The sequence below is a fragment of the Thamnophis elegans genome, chromosome 15, assembly GCF_009769535.1.
Source record: "Thamnophis elegans isolate rThaEle1 chromosome 15, rThaEle1.pri, whole genome shotgun sequence".
NCBI lineage: Eukaryota > Metazoa > Chordata > Lepidosauria > Squamata > Colubridae > Thamnophis > Thamnophis elegans.
This window is the reverse complement of record NC_045555.1, coordinates 43,355,860-43,377,662: the sequence shown is the minus strand read 5'-3', so window position 1 is coordinate 43,377,662 and position 21,803 is coordinate 43,355,860. Positions and strand designations below refer to the sequence as shown.

Below are 21,803 nucleotides of genomic sequence, written 5' to 3'. Positions count from 1 at the left end.
TGTTAGAAGGAACAGATGAGGCATGAGGCGGCTGAGGTAAGCAATTTATTGAGAAACAGCAACAGTTAACTATGTACAGAGAATTCCGCACCTCACCCTGTTTGACAGCTATTTATATGGGAGCTGTCAAGCAGGGTGACCAATAGGAATGCCTTGGGCAGCCCGCGGTCAGCTAGCCGCGTCTTAGCCAATCAGGTGCAGTTGGGCTGTTGCGGCTGTCAAGCGTAAGTCGAGGACTTTAGGACCTGTCGCAAATCAAGGATGTCTTGCATTGGGATCGATAGGTATTGGACGAGGTGATGGACTGATGGGTGCATGGAATGGGTTTAGACTTTTGACTTACGGAGGGAAAACCTGGATCTCTCACATTCGGGTTTTCCCAGATGTGCCTGTATACTAATTCTAATAAATGGAAGCTTTGAGAAAATTCCTGTCTCAGAGTTTCATTGGAGTTGGGGTTTTCAGGAAAATATTGGGGGGGGCTGTCCAAGGTGCTGAACTCCACTACCAACGTGAACCTCGGGTGGTGTGAAGACTCAGCAAAGTTGTAGGGGAGAGAGGAGATCGCAGAAGGAGACACAGGAATGGATAACTGGACAACTTAGCGAAATCCGGTATTATCCTTCTGAGGAAATGGGGCAAACCCTCGAAGCTTCAGATACAACACAAAGGATCGGCGCCCAGCCCAAGGATACAGATTCCTGGAAAAGCTGCCAATCTCATCCAACTCCAGAGATGCAACCGGATGAGAGACCAGCTGAATATACATATACATTGGGGTCAAAGCTGAGATCATTTTTCCACAACTACCATTTCGGGGGGGGGGGGGCTTTAACACATCCTCCCCAAAACTGGCTTTTGTTTTTTTGCAGCTGAAACCAGAAGGGAAAATCTGTTGAGTTGAGCGGATCTGGGTTCAGCTCTTACTGTTTGGCTTCATTGTTCCCTTATTACTCAACACTTTACTGTGCGAGTTTACTCAACACTTGACCCTTATTACTCAAAACTTTACCCTGTGAGTCTTCCCAAAGTTTAGAATCCCCAAGATTGCATTCTTTCAAAGCATCTGCATTAACTTTTTAAAAAGATATCCTTTTTTAAAAGAAAAATCATCAAATAAAAGAATTAGACACTTCTGCTTTAGTGAAGCATGCATTTCTTCTGTTAAGGAAACGTTGCGGAGTGCCACATGTTTGCCTCTGATTTACTAACTAGACGATTCCCAGCTTATGGGAAATTGTGAATTATGTCAACAAGTTCATCATACAATTCTTGACAAGCATCAAGGCCAAAAAGATAATCGTAATGCATCCAATGAGGAATTACTTTGTGGGAGATCAGATTACTAAGAAGAGGGAGCAATCGTTCGGTATCCTTTAGTGCTGAAATTTTATCTTTTCCACCACTCCACATGAAGGTTGGAATATTTATGCTTCTTATATCATAAAAAGGGGGGGTCATCTAAAGAGAAGAGGAGAAACACTTCATTAAATCTCATAAGAACTAAATATTGCTATTATTATAATATCATCCTATAATATCTCGTGGTTTGAATCATTTAGCTTCGCTACTTCCCAGGATAAGTATAAGAGCCGAGGTGGCGCAGTGGTTAGGGTGCAGTAATGCAGGCCACTTCAGCCGACTGTTATCTGCAGTTCAGCGGTTCTAATCTCACCGGCTCAAGGTTGACTCAGCCTTCCATCCTTCCGAGGTGGGTGAAATGAGGACCCAGACTGTGGGGGCGATATGCTGACTCTGTAAACCGCTTAGAGAGGGCTGAAAGCCCTATGAAGCGGTATATAAATCTAACTGCTATTGCTGTTGCTATTGCTATTGCTATAATCTTTATTGTCATTGTACTTATATACAATGAAATTGGTTTTAACCTCACTATAACTGAAACGAAAAAAGAAAAAAAAGAAGAAAAATTAGTGTGTGCATGGAGTGATTGTGGTTGTATTTAAAAGTCTCACCACCCAAGGATCTAGGATAGCTCTGAGAACACTGACTTATCTTTTAGGATGATTATTAATATAATGCATTTTTGTTGTCTGTCTCATGCTATGTGGCTATCAATATCCCATATTATAACAGATCTTCTCCCCATTCAACCATAACCCAGAGGTGGGTTCCTACCAGTTCGTACCTATTCGGTAGAACCAATTCATCAAATCTACCGAACCGGTTAGAAGAAGTTCCACCAGTGGACCCGGAAAGCAGGCCACACCTACAGAAGAGGTTCCAAAATTTTTTGAAACCCACCACTGGTGGGTGTGTAATGTCCCGCAGTTATCTACGCATTAATAATGATCTAGTAATATTTCCTTATACATTTTAGGGATCTTTCCTTACATAGTTGGTGTTTTCTTTCATATTTTTGGATTTCTAATTTCTGTTTCCGTTAATTGGCAATTGGCTAAAACCAATCCCACGTGAAAAAGTATTCAAAGCCTTCTTGATTTTAATTGTCAATTTCTTTATTCCTGCACATTGTAATATTTATTCATTTACGTATCTCTGTTTTTCCACTGTTGTGCAAATACAATTCCAGCAACTGCTAACATGTGTAAAATTAAATATATATTATACTCCTTTTCAAATAGCCAACAAAATATTTCTGGTTTTAATTCCATATCTTACTTTACGATTGCGTCTAACCACTAACTTCTGAATAGCTACTTGGACCGACCTAAGTACTAATTCATAATTTCATATCCGGTCACATGGGCGGCAAGCCACTCCCATCTGGTCACATGGGCAGCAATCCACTCCCATCTGGTCACATGGGTGGCAAGCCACTCCCACAAAGGAGGCCACACCCACAGAGTAGGTTCCAACAATTTTTGAAACCCACCACTGCCATAACCCTATAAAAATCTGAAAAAATACTTGTTTAAATTATTAGCACAGTAAGCTTTATTCGTTATCTCTAATTGTCTTAATTCAATTGCTCCTGAAAGAACTTTTCCATGTAATTTAGGAGAGATCCAATATTTTGTGCAGTGGAAGTACTATCACTGGTCTCACCAAATATGCAAAATACTAAAATAGAATAACAGAGTTGGAAGGGACCTTGGAGGTCTTCTAGTCCAACACCACTGCTCAGGCTGAAAATATACCTATACCATTTCAGAAAAATGGTTATCCAATCTCTTCTTAAAAACTTCCAGTGTTCACAACTTCTGGAGGCAAGTTTTTCCACTAATTAATTGTTCTAATTGTCAGAAAATTTCTCCTTAGTTCTAAGTTGCTTCTCTCCTTGATTATTTTCTACCCATTGCTTCTTGTCTCATAGGTGCTTTGGACAATAGCTTGACTCCCTCTTCTTTGTGGGTTATATTATTGTGGTATTCTACTACAGGCTTAAATAGTATTTTGTGAATTTAGCAATAGCAATAGCAGTTAGACTTATATACCGCTTCATAGGGCTTTCAGCCCTCTCTAAGCGGTTTACAGAGTCAGCATATTGCCCCCAACAACAATCTGGGTCCTCATTTTACCCACCTCGGAAGGATGGAAGGCTGAGTCAACCCTGAGCTGGTGAGATTTGAACAGCCGAACTGCTGAACTGCAGTCAGCTGAAGTAGCCTGCAGTGCTACATTTAACCGCTGCGCCACCTCGGCTCTTTCATTTCCTGGCAGTTATGTCTGGGTAGGCATTACATGCTTACATGCTACACAGCATTTCATTGATACAAAAATGGGCACTCCTGCCTTTAATCAAAATAGATGAATCCAGGATGAGATGTTAAATATTATGTTTAAAAAAATTACAAAAATAGTAAATTTGTAACCGCTTTATCTTCATTCTTATTTATCTGCAATGTTTCTTTCATTTGAAAAAAAAAATATTTGCCTACCTGATTGTATTTTTCCATATTCTTAGGGCCATAGTCAAATTCTTTAAGCTGCCCAGTGTCGTACAACTGAAAAGGACAAGAGAAAAGTCTCTAAAACCAATTTTGCAAATTATACTTTTACATTTAAAAAAATGTTAATGCAATTTTCTGAAGCTTTCCATTAAAATAATCTATTCATACAATCCCTTAGAATCAGTGAAGATACACAGATACACAGACTAGAAGGAGGGGGAAGTAATTCTGGAATAGAATAACTTTTCTAACCTGGTGTTTTTTGGAGAGGTTGGAATTTTAAGTCCCCTAATAACAGCCAACATTTTTTGGTTGTTAGTTGCAAAGTCGTGTCCGACCCATCACGATCCCTTGGACAACATTCCTCCAGGCCTTCCTGTCAGAGGTGATATTTACTTACCTTCCCTACCAGTTCGGAAATGTCAGCGTCTTTTGGCTTAAAAAAGGGCCTAAATGGGATGCCAGGGCAGGTGGGCAGGGCCACCTGTGATTTTCACTACCGGTTCGGCTGAACCAGTCCTCTTCCTGTCCTCTACCATCCCCCAGAGTCCTACTAATGACTAATTTTTCAAGGGCGCAACTGTCTTAAACTCGTCGCAATGCAGCTAATTTTAACTTTGTAGCTGTAAATGATTGTCTTCCTCCCACACAGACTGTTCAGTCTTTTGCTCATTTGGAATACACTCTCTCCTTTATGGGAATCTGAACAACATTCGATCACAAATCATACGTGGAGCAACTACAAGAGTTCTGTTGCCCAGCTTTGTTCAGGAGTGCCAGTTGAAGAACTGAGACGTATTGGTAATAATGATTTACTCCCTTGAAGTAATGGAATATAGTAAACTGGATTACAAGGTGGGAGAGAATGCATTCCAGAAGAATAAGAGGCAACTCAGTCGAAATATTTTTTGAGAAAGAAAGGAGGATGAAGAAGTTCCTTCCTGCTGGCCAATGTCGGCTGGCGACCCCCCGGGGGAGGGCCTTCTCTGTAGCTGCTCCGGCCCTATGGAAGGATCTCCCCGTTGAGATCCGGACCCTTACTACCCTTCCGGCCTTCTGCAAAGCGACCAGGACCAAGTTCCGGCAGGCCTGGGGCTGTTGAATTATCCATCCCCATCCTAAGTTATGAATGTTGTTGGTATTTTTAATTGTTGTTTTTATTTTTATATTCCCCCTTCCCTTTTATTTGTAAGCCGCCCGGAGTCTTCCGAGAGTGGGCGGCATACAAGATAAATAAACTAAACTAAACTAAACTTCCTAATAGTTCTCAGAGGATATGCTGAACGCAGACAGTATGGTGCTTCAATTTGGCAAGATTCTGTCTATAAGTGTAGAATAATAAACAGCTCCGCTTGGAAGAACCAAGCTGTGTCTTTCCTGATTTGAGGACGTGACATTTGTACCTGACAGACAAGACAATGGAAAATACTTTGCCTTTGAAGAGAACTGAAAATTTTCAACTGATTCAAAATACAGCAGCTTGTTTAATCGCTAGAGTAAATACAATTAACAGAGTGATAACAATCTGTGTTCTGGTGCTTCTTTGCCAGCTGATTTGCCAACTCCAAATTCACATGATCCATGGCAGAAGAAGTGTTCCTACTCAGTGGAGGACAGTGGACGTTTGCCCACATGTTTTCTCAATCACTGCCCTGCCCTTCAGAACACAATGAAACAAGAATCATTTCAACGGTTGCAAATTCTGGAACTGTCCCAGCGATAGATTAGATTAGCTGATAGTTTTTAATGATTGTTTGTCCTGCAAACTGCCCTACTCCTTTTGGGTGTAGATTGGCTGATAGTTTTTTGTTGTGACTCAGCAGAAGTTTGCTGTGAGTTGAGTTGGGATGCAAGATTAACAATGCAGCTGGGGCTCGTTAGTGTCGTTCTCTGGTGATAAAAGGACGGATGGTGCCACGGCCTGGTTGCAGGAGTCAACGTTCATCATTCATTGTTCATCGGTCGTGGTTTCTTTGTGAGAGACACTTGGAGAAGTGATTTGCTTTCTGTAACCCGGATTCAAAGAGACACTTGGAGAAGTGCTTTGCTTTCTTTTTGGACGCCCGGTTTTGCCGTAAGAGATTTTTGTTTTGCATTCTGTTATCTTCTTGTCAGAGACGTTATTTATGTTTATTTTTGGGCTAGCAGCCAGTCTGAGCCGAGGACTAATAAAGTTCTTTCCTTTTAAGTTTCTCTGCCTGTCATCTGTTAACGAGCGAGGAAGGGGGGATAGAACAGTTTTTAATGGTGGTTTGTCCTGCAAACTGCCCTACTCCTTTTGGGTGTAGGCCAAGGGTGTCAAACTCACGTTTTCCCCCCTTCGCTAAAACAAGTGTGGGCATGGCAAGCGCATGATGCATCCAGCCCATGGGCCGCGAGTTTGACAGCCCCCGGTGTATGCTCTATAAGTAATGGCATAAATTAATTAATATTCAGGAAAGCTAATACAGAGAACAAAGAAGAATTCATTTTTAATTAATGGGAAATTGATACTTTAATTTTATTTGAGAAAGAAACATTTATTATGAAAACAGAGATCAAAGGGGGCATTTGCTATTCCAAATTAGTAAAATTCACATTTTTAGTTTTACGTTTCAGAATTTCTTACCTGCTTCCAATGTAACAGAGTTTTGGTTGATGTACATCCAAATAAATGTGATACAATGACATCCAGGCGACTCTGAGGAAGAATATTTAAAAAAAAATTTTTTCATTTAATTGGTACATTTATGTCACTGTCTGAAATAAAGTAATTTGTTTAAAAATGTGCAATAAACATACCATATTTACATTGTTTTCACTAATTCCACCACCGGACAATAAAATATTTGCACATGTTTTTCTCCATAAATCCAGGTGACAAAACTTAGTGGCCAGGATTCGTGCAATGTGATTAGGTAGCAAGCAAATTTCTTTTCGGCTTAATACAGCCTGTAAATAAAACAATTCAAATCAATTTTCAATGCCTTTGAACTTGCTCTGTCCTTTCAAATTTCTATATTCCAAGTTTGCTTTAAAAAGTGCTATTCTAAAATTATGTCCTTCAAAATTCAAATGGCTTAGCCCCTCATCCTTTCCTTCTGCAGAAGACTGATTCATACATGATACAGACTCGCAAAAGACTTTGGGACAATTTATTCAACAAGAGTAAGAAAGTGAAACTATCATGTAGCCTGCTGAGATGCTGCATTCATACAGATCCCTAACTATTCACAAACCACAATTATTTCCTTCTCCCCTATCTGCCTTCCACAGAAAATTGCTAAAATGCTTCTTCCACCTTATGCTCTGTGGATGAGACTAAAAAAAGGAGCCAAGGTGGCGCAGTGGTTAGGGTGCAGTACTGCAGGCCACTTCAGCTGACTGATTTGCAGTTCAGCGGTTCAAATCTCACTGGCTCAAGGTCGACTCAGCCTTCCATCCTTCCAAGGTGGGTGAAATGAGGACCCAGAATGTGGGGGCAATTTGCTGACTCAATTTGCTAAAAAATTTGTAAACCGCTTAGAGAGGGCTGAAAGCCCTATGCAGCGGTATATAAGTCTAATTAATAAATAAATAAATAATAAAATCAGTAGCATCGCACCAACCTATTCTGAGGACAGTATAGCCATCCATGGATGGTATCATCATGCAGTTTCAGAATAAGATTTGGAAGGGGCCTTGGAAGTCTTCTAGTCCAACCTCCTGCTCAAGCAGGTTACCCTATACCTAGGGGTGGGTTGCTGTCGACCCAGACTGTGGGGGCGATATGCTGACTCTGTAAACCGCTTAGAGAGGGCTGAAAGCCCTATGAAGCGGTATATAAGTCTAACTGCTATTGCTATTGCTATTACTGCCGATTCGTTGCACGCGCAATTCTTGGTAAGGTCTCGATAAGATAGACAAAAATGCCAAACCCAGTCTGAACATCTCGCTGTCTGTCTGATGATGATTAATGATGATAATGATAATGACACAATGGCCTTCCTAACTAAAATGCTGTCTGCTGCCAAGAGAAGAATAATAAAAAAGATATCTAGCTTAACTTCCTTTGGCAGAGTTCCCAGGATATTTGTAAGTATTTTAAATATTGTAAACCTGTTAAGAATAATCCGATACAAACCTAAGCGTGACTAACTCCTATTGAAGGCTTGACATGAGATTTGTTCTTGCCTTTTAAAGATCTTAGCAATAAAGTAACTAGCATACATTCATTCTTTGAGAACCACAGCATCAACCACATACCTTTACAATAACTTGGTTCATATCGATTACCATCTTATACCATGGTTTTATATGATTCACCAAATATATTGGACCAAATGCAAAAAAGATTTTTATTTTCTCAGCTAAAGCTGGCATAGCTGAAAATGCAATGAATCCTAAGCGTAAAGAAAATTAATGATTATTCAGCACCATTACAAGTCACAGCCTGTTTATGATAATTACTATGATATTATGATAAGTATTGATGACCACCTTTAAAGCACTCCATGGTAGTGGATCTGGGTACCTGAGAGACCGCCTTCTGCCGATCACCTCCCTTCGACCGATTAGATCGCACAGACTGGGCCTCCTCCGAATCCCATCCGCCAGTCAATGTCGACTGGCGACTACACGGAGGAGAGCCTTTTCTGTTGCAGCTCCGACCCTGTGGAACGACCTCCCCGTCGAGATCCGCACCCTCACCACCATCCAGACCTTCCGCACAGCCCTTAAGACCTGGCTCTCCCAGCAGGCCTGGGGATAGGTTCCCAATTTACCCGCCCGAGTGCTGACTGTTGAATGCAAGTTGTGTTTTATTATTTTATCCTGTTCACATATTGTTTGTCTTTTGGTATTGCACCCCCCTCCCTGTGATTGTAAGGCGCCCTGAGTCCCCTCAGGGAAAAGGGCGGCCTATAAATCCTAATAAAATGTCTAAAAAAAAAAAATTTACCCTATATTTGCTAGAGCAATAAGTGAATAGTATATCCCCACAATCCAGTGAAGATAAATTCCTGAATTGAAAATTATCTTGAAGGAACTTCTACAACTATTTTGCAAAAGAATTCAAATGTATTTTCACTGACTGATTTCCTGTCAATTTACCACCTTCAAACATCCTTAGTTAGATACTGTTTGTTTTCTTATTATATTATTTTGGATGAGGCTTTTTATATCCATCATATTTTATCAATAGTTATTTTAAAAGTAATTTATTCTATTCTTACATGTTGCACTTGGATTACTAATTTTCCTTCCTTTTCACATGTAACCCTCTATTCATTTTGTTTTTCTTTTAACAATCCTGCAATCTCTTGCATTGGAATGGAGTCAGGGCAACTGAAGGGAGCTGCACATTTACTGGCCGGATGCCCTTCCTGATGCCTATGCGGAGCTCATAGCAGATATTTCCTCTTTAGAAATATCTGCTGCTACCTAGGATCAAACTCACAGCCTACCTAGGATCGAACTCTTGCCTCACAGTGAGGCAAGAGCACCACCTCTAGACCAAGATGAGCCAAGGTGGCGCAGTGGTTAGGGTGCAGTACTGCAGGCCACTTCAGCTGACTGTTATCTGCAGTTCAGTGGTTCTAATCTCACCGGCTCAAGGTTGACTCAGCCTTCCATCCTTCCGAGGTGGGTGAAATGAGGACACAGACTGTGGGGGTGATATGCTGACTCTGTAAACCGCTTAGAGAGGGCTGAAAGCCCTATGAAGCGGTATATAAGTCTAACTTCTAACTGCTAACTAGCTAACTAACTAGACCACCATGCTGCTCGTAACCCTCCTGATCATTGATTCAGTAATAATGTCTTATTATCCACATTACACATAGGAATTTTAGCCAGTCAAAGCTGATTTCCTTGAATGGGAAGGATTCTATACAGGTACTAAGGACTAAATTAAAGGCTAAGGACTAAATTAAAGGCAGATGGCGCGAGTAATCAGGACCCTGGTCTCAGGCTGTTGTCGCTAAATGCCAGGTCTGTTGTTCACAAGGCTCCCCTCGTCCGGGACTTAATTTTAGACGAGAGGGCAGATCTGGCATGTATTACTGAAACCTGGCTGGGCACGGAGGGAGGAGTCCCCCTCGTAGAGATGTGCCCAGATGGATTTCAGGTGCTTCATCAGCCAAGAGCCCAGAGAAGGGGTGGCAGTGTGGCTATCGTTATCCGGGAGTCTTTAGCACCTCGTAGGATCCCTGCTCCGGAGCTTGTCGGGTGTGAGTCCCTGCTGGTGAAGTTGGACCTCAAGGGTCAAGTGGGTCTGCTGCTAACGTACCTGCCTCCCAACAGCGTTGCAGCAGCCCTCCCCTCGCTCCTCGAGTCAGTAGCCGAGCTAGCAATTGAGTTCCCCAGGCTTATGGTCCTGGGGGATTTCAATTTGCCTTCGCTCGGTGAACACTCTGATGGGGCGCAGGAGTTCATGGCTTCCATGACAGCCATGGGCTTGACCCAGGTAATTCGGGGCCCAACCCATTCAGCGGGTCACATGCTCGACCTCGTATTCCTCTTGGAGCAGTGGACTTGTGATATTGGTCTGAGGGGTAATGAGATCATACCCCTGTCGTGGTCAGACCACTGCCTACTGAGGCTCGACTTCCGGAGGCCAAACCCCCACTGTAGGGAGGAGGAACCGACCAGGTGGTTCCGCCCCAGGCGACTTATGGACCCTCTGAGGTTCCAGACGGAGCTTGGGGTTATTCCTGATACTCTCGCCCACAGTTCGGCAGAGGCTCTGGTTGCTGCCTGGCACTCGGCAGCATCGGAGTCCCTTGACCAGATTGTGCCACTATGGCCCCTCTGGGTCGGCGGATCCCGGAGGCCTCCTTGGTTCACCGAGGAGCTCCGGGAGAAGAAGCGCCGGAGGAGACGCCTAGAGCACCTGTGGAGGTCCGATAAGTCCGAATCGAACCGAGCACTCTTAACAACTTGCACCAAGGAATATATCAGGGCATTGAGGACAGCAAAAAGAACGTATATTGCCACCTTGGTTGCGTCCGCTGAGTCCCGCCCAGCCGCCCTGTTTAGGATAACCCACTCCCTCCTAAATAGGAGGGATACGGGGGACCCCCTGCAGGGTAAGGCTGAGGATTATGTCCAGTTCTTAGCGGACAAAGTTGCTCGGTTTCGGTCGGACTTGGACTCCACCTTTGCAGATCCAGCCGAGGCACAGGGGGATAACTTGGCAGACCATCTCTGGGTTGAGTTTCAGGATGTTGCCCCTGGGGATGTGGACAAGGCCATACAAGCTGTGAGTGCCTCCACCTGTGTACTGGACCCGTGTCCCTCTTGGCTGGTTGCCAACAGCAGTGAGGTGACACGAGGCTGGATCCAGGCGGTCATTACCGCCTCCCTTCGGGAGGGGCACTTCCCCGCCGCACTTAAAGCGGCGGTGGTGAGACCCCTCCTGAAGAAACCATCCTTGGATCCAGCCATTTTCAACAATTACCGTCCAGTCTCCAACCTCCCCTTTGTCGGGAAGGTTGTTGAGAAGGTGGTGGCCTTCCAGCTCCAACGGTCCTTGGAGGAAGCTAGTTACCTTGACCCCTTCCAGTCAGGCTTCAGACCTGGCTACAGCACAGAAACCGCTTTGGTCGCATTGACCGATGATCTCTGGAGAGCCAGGGATGGAGGCCATGCGTCCATCCTGGTTCTCCTTGACCTCTCGGCGGCTTTCGATACCATCGACCATGGTATCCTTCTGCGACGACTGCGGGAGGTGGGGGTGGGAGGCACTGTTTTGCAGTGGTTCTCCTCCTACCTCTCGGACAGGTCGCAGTCAGTGTTGGTTGGGGGGCAGAGATCGTCCCCTAGGCCCCTAACATATGGGGTGCCGCAGGGTTCGGTCTTATCCCCCCTACTATTTAACATCTACATGAAACCGCTGGGCGAGATCATTCGGAGGCACGGGATAAAATACCACCAATACGCGGACGACACTCAGTTGTATCTGTCTGCCCCATGCCAACTCAATGAAGCGGTGGACGTGATGAACCGGGGTCTTGAGGCCGTTAAGAACTGGATGAGAGCTAACAAACTGGTGCTCAACCCGGACAAGACCGAGTGGCTGTTGTGTTTCCCTCCCAATAATTTGGCCAGTGTTCCATCGCTCAGGCTGGGGGGTCAAATTTTATACCCCTCAGATAGGGTTCGCAACTTGGGAGTCCTCCTGGACCCACAGCTGACTTTTGACCATCACCTGTCGGCTGTGACCAGGGGGGCATTCGCCCAGGTTCGCCTGGTGCGCCAGTTGCGGCCCTACCTGAATCGGGAGGTCCTCACAACAGACACTCGAGCCCTTGTGACCTCTAGGCTGGAATACTGCAATGTGCTCTACATGGGGCTGCCCTTGAAGAGCATCCGGCGACTTCAGCTAGTCCAGAATGCGGCCGCGCGAGTGATTGTGGGCGCACCACGGTTCGCCCACATAACACCTATCCTCCGCGAGCTGCGCTGGCTACCTGTTGATCTCCGGGTGCGCTTCAAGGTGCTACTTACCATCCATAAAGCCCTCCATGGTAGTGGATCTGAGTACTTGAGAGACCGCCTCCTGCCAATTACCTCCCTTCGACCGATTAGATCGCACAGATTAGGCCTCCTCCGAGTTCCATCCGCCAGTCAGTGCCGACTGGCGACTACGCGGAGGAGAGCCTTTTCAGTAGTAGCTCCGACCCTTTGGAACGATCTCCCCGTGGAGATTCGCACCCTCACCACTGTCCAGACCTTCCGCACAGCCCTTAAAATCTGGCTATCCCGTCAGGCCTGGGGATAAAGATTCTAATCCGCCCCACCCGAATGTTGAATGAAAGTTGTGTTTTATTGTTTATTTTTTTATTCACGTACTGTCTTATGTTTTGTCTTGCACACCCCCTCCCATGAATTGTAAGCCGCCCTGAGTCCCCTCAGGGCGGCCTATAAATAATAAATAAAATCTAAATCTAAAAAATCTATACATTTGAAATGCAAATTAAAGGGTGCTTTTTTTTCTGTTTTAGTGATAGCAATCCCATTCCATTTAGAATGTCACTTTGCACATCCTATCTAAGGATATGGGTGAATAAAGATTACGTATGTTTACAACTTATATACTGATTTCACTTCTTTCACATGAATATATAATTTCCATTATTTTGTCCCCAACAAATTGTTTAATTACTTCTTCATGGTATGATTAAACAAATAATTCTCCTACAAATCTAAACAAAAGGAAAATAAAAATGAAGAATATAATTAAAGATACGCTGTAAGAATTAATGCTTAGAAGTCTATAGCTTTGGCCAGTTTGCATCCCACCAGCAATTGACACAGTTCAATGAGATCAGATAACATGTGTTGATACCAAGCCCAAAAAGTTGTCACCTGCATCGTGATCTCATTGCATCATTTGCCTGATGACATTAAGATGCTTATCTTGTCACTCGCTCTTCCACCCCCATGCTTCCTTTTTCACCCCTGCAAAAATCCAAGAATTTACCTAGAGTGGATCCTTGGGAATAGCCAACATAATGAAGTTGTTTCTGTCCAGTTTTAGCTAGGATAAAATATATAATAGCTGGCAGATCTTCCATTGCCATTTCATGAAAACTGAAACAAAACAGAGTCAATCAAACAATCAAATCTTTGTTATGATCCTAGCCCAGAGGTGGGTTCCTACCAGTTCGCACCTATTCGGTAGAACTGGTTCGTCAAATCTACCGAACCGGTTAGAAGAGGTTCCACCAGTGGACCCGGAAAGCAGGCCACACCTACAGAAGAGGTTCCAAAAAATTTTTGAAACCCACCACTGGTGGGTGTGTAATGTCCCGCAGTTATCTATGCATTAATAATGATCTAGTAATATTTCCTTATACATTTTAGGGACCTTTCCTTACATAATTGGTGTTTTCTTTCATACTTTTGGATTTCTAATTTCTGTTTCCGTTAGTTGGCAATTGCTAAAACCAATCCCACGTGAAAAAGTATTCAAAGCCTTCTTGATTTTAATTGTCAATTTATTTATTCCTGCACATTGTAATATTTATTCATTTACATATCTCTGTTTTTCCACTGTTGTGCAAACACAATTCCAGCAGCTGCTAACATGTGTAAAATTAAATATATATTATACTCCCTTTCAAATAGCCAACAAAATATTTCTGGTTTTAATTCCATATCTTACTTTACGATTGCTTCTAACCACTAATTTCTGAATAGCTACTTGGACCGACCTAAGTACTAATTCATAATTTCATATCCGGTCACATGGGCAGCAAGCCACTCCCATCCGGTCACATGGGCAGCAAGCCACTCCCATCCAGTCACATGGGTGGCAAGCCACTCCCACAAAGGAGGCCACACCCACAGAGTAGGTTCTAACAATTTTTGTCCTAGCCAAATATAAAAAGGGTGATATACAAACAGTTGATAGTTTTAAAATATAAGAAACATAAAACATAAAATATATAAAGTTTTTTTTTAAAAAAAAACCCTAAAATGTATATATAAAAAACTATAAAATGCATAAAAAATGTAAAATAATTACATGGCTGACTAAATGTATTATAATACAAAACAAAGAACAGGATAATGAAACATTTATCTCACCATAGCAATATGTGGTAAGCTACTCAAACTATCTCTCTTTCCTGATTATATTTGCATTAATTGTGTGTATAATTTGCTTGTTTGTCATAGAACTATAGCAGGGTTGTCAAACTCGTGGGCCAGGTGTGTCATGCACTGGCCACACCCACGCTGGTTTAGCGAAGGGGGAGAGCATCATGATATGTCACATGACAATGAGGTAACGGCATGAGTTTGACACCCCTGAACTATATGATGGGCAGATTTTGAAAATCATAATCTAATAGATATGTAAAAGAACAATCACATGTCCAGTTGGAGGAAGGATATCTATGGAGGGGAGAATTTTCAGGAAATTCAGGCTAGTGATAATGACTGGTAGCCATGACAAAGGCCTGCCCTTTTTTTTTGTGCATTGTGACATGTTAAAAAGAAGATAAGATTTTGATTGCACAATCATAGCTACCATCTTGGGTTTTTTTTAATCTCTCTTGTGGATGCCCTTGATCGCTGATGAACATGGATGCTTCTGTCCAATCAGACCATGGCACAGTCTAAGGTTTTGGGTAATGATAATTTAATAGCTGACCAGCTGCTGTAATGCTATAATTCCGTAATGATGATGCAATGATAGGAATGAGTCACATGGTTACTTGACTTTAAGAGTCAGTATTGTAAAAGAGACCCTGTTCGGGCATATCTCTCTCTCCGTATGTACTTCCGTACTGAGGTGGAGAGCCGAGGTGGCGCAGTGGTTAGGGTGCAGTACTGCAGGCCACTTCAGCTGACTGTTATCTGCAGTTCAACGGTTCTAATCTCACCGGCTCAAGGTTGACTCAGCCTTCCATCCTTCCGAGGTGGGTGAAATGTGGACCCAGACTGTGGGGGGCGATATGCTGACTCTGTAAACCGCTTAGAGAGGGCTGAAAGCCCTATGAAGCGGTATATAAGTCTAACTGCTATTGCTATTGCTACTGTAACTGTTGTAAATTGCTGTTTGTTTGAGGTGTGGCTAAAGAACATGTATGTATATTTCCTTTCTAGATAAAACCACTATTTAAATACAAACCTCTGCTGTATTTGCTCCTGGGTTCTCTCACATAGTAACCCTGACTTTTTTTTTCAAGTCATCAACATGGCATGATCCATCTTTTGTATTTCTTTCACATTGAAGTTTGCATTTTATCACTCCCCCCACCGTCCCAAGCACCAAATATTTTAACATACCTGAAATTCCAGAATTCTTTTTCTTGAGATGAAAAGTGCTGGTGCCATTTACACCATCTGCTTCCTCGGTTATTTGCCAACCAAACATCAAAGCCAGCATCTGCCAGTATAAATCCTAAGCTATTGTTGGGCACATTCGTCAGCCATATTCCACAATCAGTAAGAATTCCTGGCATCAGTAACACAACAGGTTTGGAAGCTGTTGTGTTACCAAAAAAGAAAAAGGAAAGCGAGACATTTCAAACCAGAGGGGTTGGGGGAAGTAATTATCTCAAATTCCTTATGGAGTAAAAAAAAAAAACCCACATAGTTGGGGTTTTGTAACTATGGGTTTTTGTAATCAGACCAGATTCTTAATAAAATTAATAAATTTAATTTAATTTTATTAACTTGACAATGTCGGTTGGCGGCTCCCCAGGGGAGGGCCTTCTCTGTAGCCACTCCGACCCTATGGAATGAACTACCCCCAGAGATCCAGATCCTACCCACTCTCATGGCCTTCCGAAAGGCTATCAAAACCTGGCTATTCATGACCGAGGTCCAGCCCCGATTAGACTGGGTGCATGCTGTGGTTTCTCTTTTAATTTGTTTCCCCTGTTTTTTTAACTCTTCACTTTTTAAATTTTATTTTCTGTAAAGCCGCCCGGAGTCCTTCAGGATTGGGCGGCCTATAAATTTAATAAATCCAATCCAACTTAATAAAATTAAGAATCTTCCCTGATTACAACTGAGCTATAAATATGTAAACCATAATAACATTAAAAGGATTAAAAGGATTAAAACATTTGCTTTGGCTTAATATTTTATTTATTTGTTTGTTTATTCATCATATTTTGTATAACTTCCTATCTCACATAAAAGTGAGTCTGGGTGGCCTTACGATATTATATAAGTATAAAAATGAGGTTATGTTCTTTCCTGCTTCCCCATGTTCATTTTGAATGAAATGATTAGCATGTAGTTTAATCATCAAGACAATCTTGAGGGTTTGACTAATACCTAGACCCAGGGAAATCCCCAAACATTCCTATTACAATATCCTGGAAAATGAAACGAAATTGGAGCCACATCCATTTTGGTTTTTGTCCTCATTCGTTTTCAGGCTGTTTCCCAGAACAAATAAATTATTTCAATTGACTCCTCCTCTAAACGAAAGAGTTTCCTCGCTGCAGTATTTCTACAGTAGATAAGAATATAAATAGGATATTTCATGAAAGCAAATCAGTATTAATAAACTTTGGTTTTGTGAACTTTGAATGCAAAAAGAAACCTGTTTTCTCTGACGCTTTCCTTCCGAGAACTCTGTTGATAGTAAGAAAGTAACCATCATTTGTCAGGATTTCATGTTCCTCGTTAGGATAACCATGATATTGTAAGACCTCACTCTGGAAAAAGATATTAAAAAGATACTCCATTCAAAACCATGCTTTAAACCTGTAGTGTGTTTGATATTTGCCTTTGCAGAGATCTTTGTTAGGGCAATGCTACATTCTTAATAAAAGGAAAAATACTAGTTTTCCCAACAGATACAGAGAGAGGGGGCAAGGGAGGGAGGGAGGGAGGAAGGGAGGGAGGGAAATGTTGTAATCAGTCTTGTTTATTTTTTAACCTTGTTTATCTTTTTTATTACCCTTGCAAAATATAATCTTAGCTGGTGTAGAAATATAAACCTGAGGCGACTAAAATTATCATCTTTAATTATAAGGCTTAGCGCCAGGTAGATTTGCCTGTGAAATTAATAGGAACTTTTAACCTGCCCTTCAACTGATGGGAATATTAATAAGAGCAATGTCTCTACATATTATAAGAAATCAATTCCACATGAAAAAGTGACCTTTTGGGGGTAACCTCTTCAGCATTTGGAAGAACAATTTATATATAAATTATATAAATATAATAAATATATATAACGGGTTTCTTGGAGTTTTGTACTTTAACTTTCTTTTGAATAAAAGAAAAAAAATACGGGGGGAAAGAAATATGAAGAGCAACAGAAGAAAAATAAGTGAAGGTTCTAATTAAGGTATGTCAAACAACCTGGAAAATGACAGAGGACAGAAAGAAGTAAATCTATGTTCCAATACCCAAGAAAGGAGGCTCAACAGATGGACAAACTATGGTCCTATTTCACACAATAGCAAAATAATGCTTAGGACAATCCAGTGCAGATTAAAGTCCTACATGAAAAAAGAATCACGGACACCCAAAAGAGAAAGTAAAGAAAAATGGAAAAAGAGATGCAAGATATTTAATCTGTCTTTTAAAAAAGTCTAAGGAACATGTAATATTGATACAGCTGAGGACCCGGATTGTTGTTGGGGGCAATATGCTGACTCTGTAAACCGCTTAGAGAGGGCTGAAAGCCCTATGAAGCGGTATATAAGTCTAACTGCTATTACTGCTATTGCTAATTGAGAAAGTCAAAGAATACCAGCGAGAACTCAATATATGCTTTATTGATCCTAGAAATGCCTTTGATTTTGCCTATCGCATTAAGTTTGTCCTTAGAAAAATGGGATTCCCAGACCATTACATTGACCTCATGAGAAAACCACCATATATATATAGACCATGAAGTCTCCTCTATAGGCAGAATATGGTGAAACAGATTGACTCCAGATTGACAAAGAAGTGAGACAATGCTGTACACTCTCCCCTTATTTAGATATCGAGGGAGGTGCCCATTGGAATGTAACCTTGACTATTACAAACTCTAAAATAATTAATTCAAAAACAGAATGCACAGGTACAGTATAGGTGGTACCTTGCACAATAGTAGTAACTGTGAGAAGGATCCTGGACAACCATTTAAATATGAGTCAGCAGTGTGCAGCAGCTGCCAAAAAAGCCAACACAGTTCTAGGCTGCATAAACAGAGGGATAGAATCAAGATCACGTGAAGGGTTAATACCACTTTATAAGGCCTTGGTAAGGCCACACTTGGAATGTTGCATTCAGTTTTGGTCACCACGATGTAAAAAAGATGTTGAGACTCTAGAAAGAGTGCAGAGAAGAGCAACAAAGATGATTAAGGACAGGAGTGGGTTTCCACCAGCATTACTGCCTGTTTGGCGCACATGCGCCTGACGCACACTATGTAGTTTGTGCAGTTGTCTGTAAATAGGTCTGCACATGCGCAGAACATTAAAAATGTCAAAAAAAAACATGCCACGGTGACTGGGGAACTGGTTCAGGGGAATGGCAAGCCTGCCATCCCTACCGGTTCGGTGACCCAGTAGCAATTTCCACTACTGGTTCACTCGAACTGGTGCAAACCGGAGCAACTCACCTCTGATTAAGGGACTGGAGGCAAAAATATATGAAGAATGGTTGCAGGAATTGAGTATGTCTAGCCTAGTAAGAAGAAGGATAGGGGAGACATGATAGGAGTATTCTCCAAAGCAACCTAGAATTAAGGAGAAATTTCCTGACAGAACAATTAATCAATGGAACAACTTGCCTCCAGAAGTCGTGAATGCTCCAACACTGGAGGTCTTTAAGAAGATGTTGGATATCCATTTGTCTGAAGTGGTGTAGGTTTTCCTGCATAAGCAGGGGGTAGGACTAGAAGACCTCCAAGGTCCCTTCCAACTCTATTATTCTATTCTATTCTAAATATAAACTTACTAGTATAAGTGGGACAGCTTTACCACTGTATATATGAAATCATGATTCAGAAACCAGCTTAGAAATGACAGTGGGGTTCCAACCCTCAATCTGTTAAATATTGTACTAAAGTATATTAACCACATTAAACTTACAATATTCATGAATGTTTCGGGATTTTCTTCTCTCTTTGTTCTTGGCAATATTTTGGAATCATTGAACTCCAGAACCAAAAGAGATATCACAAGAAACAAAAACATCTTCAGCCTCTGTAAAATAGAATGTAATTTATAGCATTATTGTGCTTTTGCCAGACAGATTTTTAAAAGGTTAAGATTATAAATTGAAACCAATGTGTTTTTGATGTTGACAGCAATCTTAAAATAAAAGTATCCTGTTTCCCTGAAAATAAGACCTCCCCCAAAAATAAGCCCTTCCAGAAAATATTGCGACACAGCAGCAGCCATGAGGTGACCACGTTCACTATCTCCTGCACCTCAAAAATAATAAGACCTCCCAAAAATAAGGCCAAGTGCTTATTTCAGGGGTCAAAAGAAAATAAGACCCTCTCTTATTTTTGGGGAAACACGGTGAGTACCTTATATTACTATGCAGACTTGAGGGCTTGAATCAGTTCTCACATTTGTTGTTTCACACAATGTACACCTTTCTGCTTAGTGAGACATTATACAAGAGTACTTAAATCATTTGTTCACTTAATCGTTTAATCCACGTAATCCTGAAATCATTTTCATTCAGACAAGTTAAAATAATGCTATCGTTTAATCCACGTAATCCTGAAATCATTTTCATTCAGACAAGTTAAGATAATGCTATGATAATAAGATGCATGACTGTATTGTAGTCAGTAAAAATATGCAATACCTTCACATCATACAATCTCACAAACGTATTATTTTTTCTTTTTAAAAAATAATAAATGAGAACAATGCAACCATTCTTTGGAAGCACATAGTGAAGGAAAGGAATATTTGTAATTAGATGGCAATATAGATTATATAAAAGGCTACAAAAGCTAAACTGAGGAGTGTCTATTTCAAATGTACCATGAATCCTGAAACCTTGTTGGTTAGGCAATTCTTATTAGTACTCAAGAAGAGGACTTTGGTGTAAAACAACATGTGTCGTTGTTTGAGTCCTTATAGGATAGAAAAGAATAGCAGAGTTGGAAGGGACCTTGGAGGTCTTCTAGTCCAACCCCCTGCCTAGGCAGGAAACCCTATACCATTCCAGACAAATGGCTATCCAACATCTTCTTAAAGACTTCCAGTGTTGGGGCATTCACAACTTCTGGAGGCAAGTTGTTCCACTGATTAATTGTTCTAACTGTCAGGAAATTTCTCCTCAGTTCTAAGTTGCTTCTCTCCTTGATTAGTTTCCACCCATTGCTTCTTCTGCCTTCAGGTGCTTTGGAGAATAGCTTGACTCCCTCTTCTTTGTTGCAACCCCTGAGATATTGGAAGACTGCTACCATGTTATCCCTAGTCCATCTTTTCATTAAACTAGACATACTCAGTTCCTGGGTATAAATAAATGAAAGAAATATTCTGTGTGGGGAAGAACAATCTTGTGAACACCCTTTGCTATACACACATTATTCTTTGTTGCTTAGGATTGAAGAACATCTGAATGATATTAAATGCTGTTATTATGTTCTCAGTATATAAGGGACATAGAATAGAAACCCTTCATGCCTGCATAAAAGCAATAAAACTAGCTTAAAACACACATCCTTAATATGACTAAAAACAGTGTGAAAGAAATTCTTACCACTCATTCCAAGGCTCCACTGTATAATGAGGTGTTCCAGATGACAAAGGGTGGAGATATTTGTAGGCATCGGGCCTTGAAGGATATTGAAATTAACATCATAGGATTTAGTGTTGCACCACAGTAACATTCCAGGCTCTTTCAATTACTGTAACATTTATTTGTTTAGAGCAAGGCAGAAATATATTCTTCCCCACTGCATTTTTTTTTAACCCCACACTTTTTTGTATATTCAAAATACTGTATTTTTCAGAGTATAAGTAAGGTGACCAGATGTCCCGCTTTTGGCAGGACAGTCCTGCTTTTGAACAATTTGTCCAGCATCCCGCGGCGTTTTAAAAAAGTCCCAACTTTTTGGACGCCCGTCAGACCTCTCCTGAGGCAAAGGCAGAGCTCTTTCGGCCTGCAAGCTTATTCCGCCTTGCCCCCGAGTCTCGCTGTGGGGCGATCAAAGAAGCATGTTTTCCGGCACTTGGGAAACACCCCCCCACCTCCCACGCCCCTTGCCCATCTCTTTCGGTCGGACAAGCCTGCGTGTCATCGCGCAGGACCGGAGCGTGCGCCCTCTGCGTGGAATTCCCCCACCCAGGTTTCTCTCCCACACTTTTTGTCAGGGACGGAATGGAGGCGTCCGCCAATAGCAGTAGACTTATATACCGCTTCATAGGCCTTTCAGGCCTCTCTAAGCGGTTTACAGAGAGTCAGCATATTGCCCCCAACAATCTGGGTCCTCATTTTACCCACCTCGGAAGGATGGAAGGCTGAGTCAACCCTGAG

The 21,803-nt window shown here is 41.8% G+C and overlaps 1 protein-coding gene across 1 annotated transcript; it reads right to left on the bottom strand.

Moving 5' to 3' along the window:
* Positions 1–787: 787 nt before the first annotated feature.
* On the bottom strand, positions 788–19,495 carry LOC116518473 (lipase member M-like). The gene is made up of 9 exons (XM_032231903.1): positions 19,391–19,495; positions 16,900–17,014; positions 15,630–15,828; positions 13,315–13,424; positions 8,097–8,233; positions 6,654–6,803; positions 6,481–6,552; positions 3,861–3,926; positions 788–1,461 (listed from the first exon to the last, which is right to left on the bottom strand). Exons 1-9 carry the CDS (start codon positions 19,493–19,495, stop codon positions 1,228–1,230), a joined length of 1,188 nt encoding a protein of 395 aa, XP_032087794.1. The 3' UTR covers positions 788–1,227.
* Between the last annotated feature and the right edge of the window lie 2,308 nt (positions 19,496–21,803).

Coding starts and splice junctions, on each gene's coding strand:
- LOC116518473 (XM_032231903.1), bottom strand. CDS start 19,495: ATGTTTTTGTTTCTTGTGATATCTCTTTTGGTTCTGGAGTTCAATGAT. Junction 6,804..8,096: donor TGAACCAAGTTATTGTAAAG/GTATGTGGTTGA, acceptor TTTTATTTACAG/GCTGTATTAAGCCGAAAAGA. Junction 1,462..3,860: donor ATATGGAAAAATACAATCAG/GTAGGCAAATAT, acceptor TCTTCTCTTTAG/ATGACCCCCCCTTTTTATGA.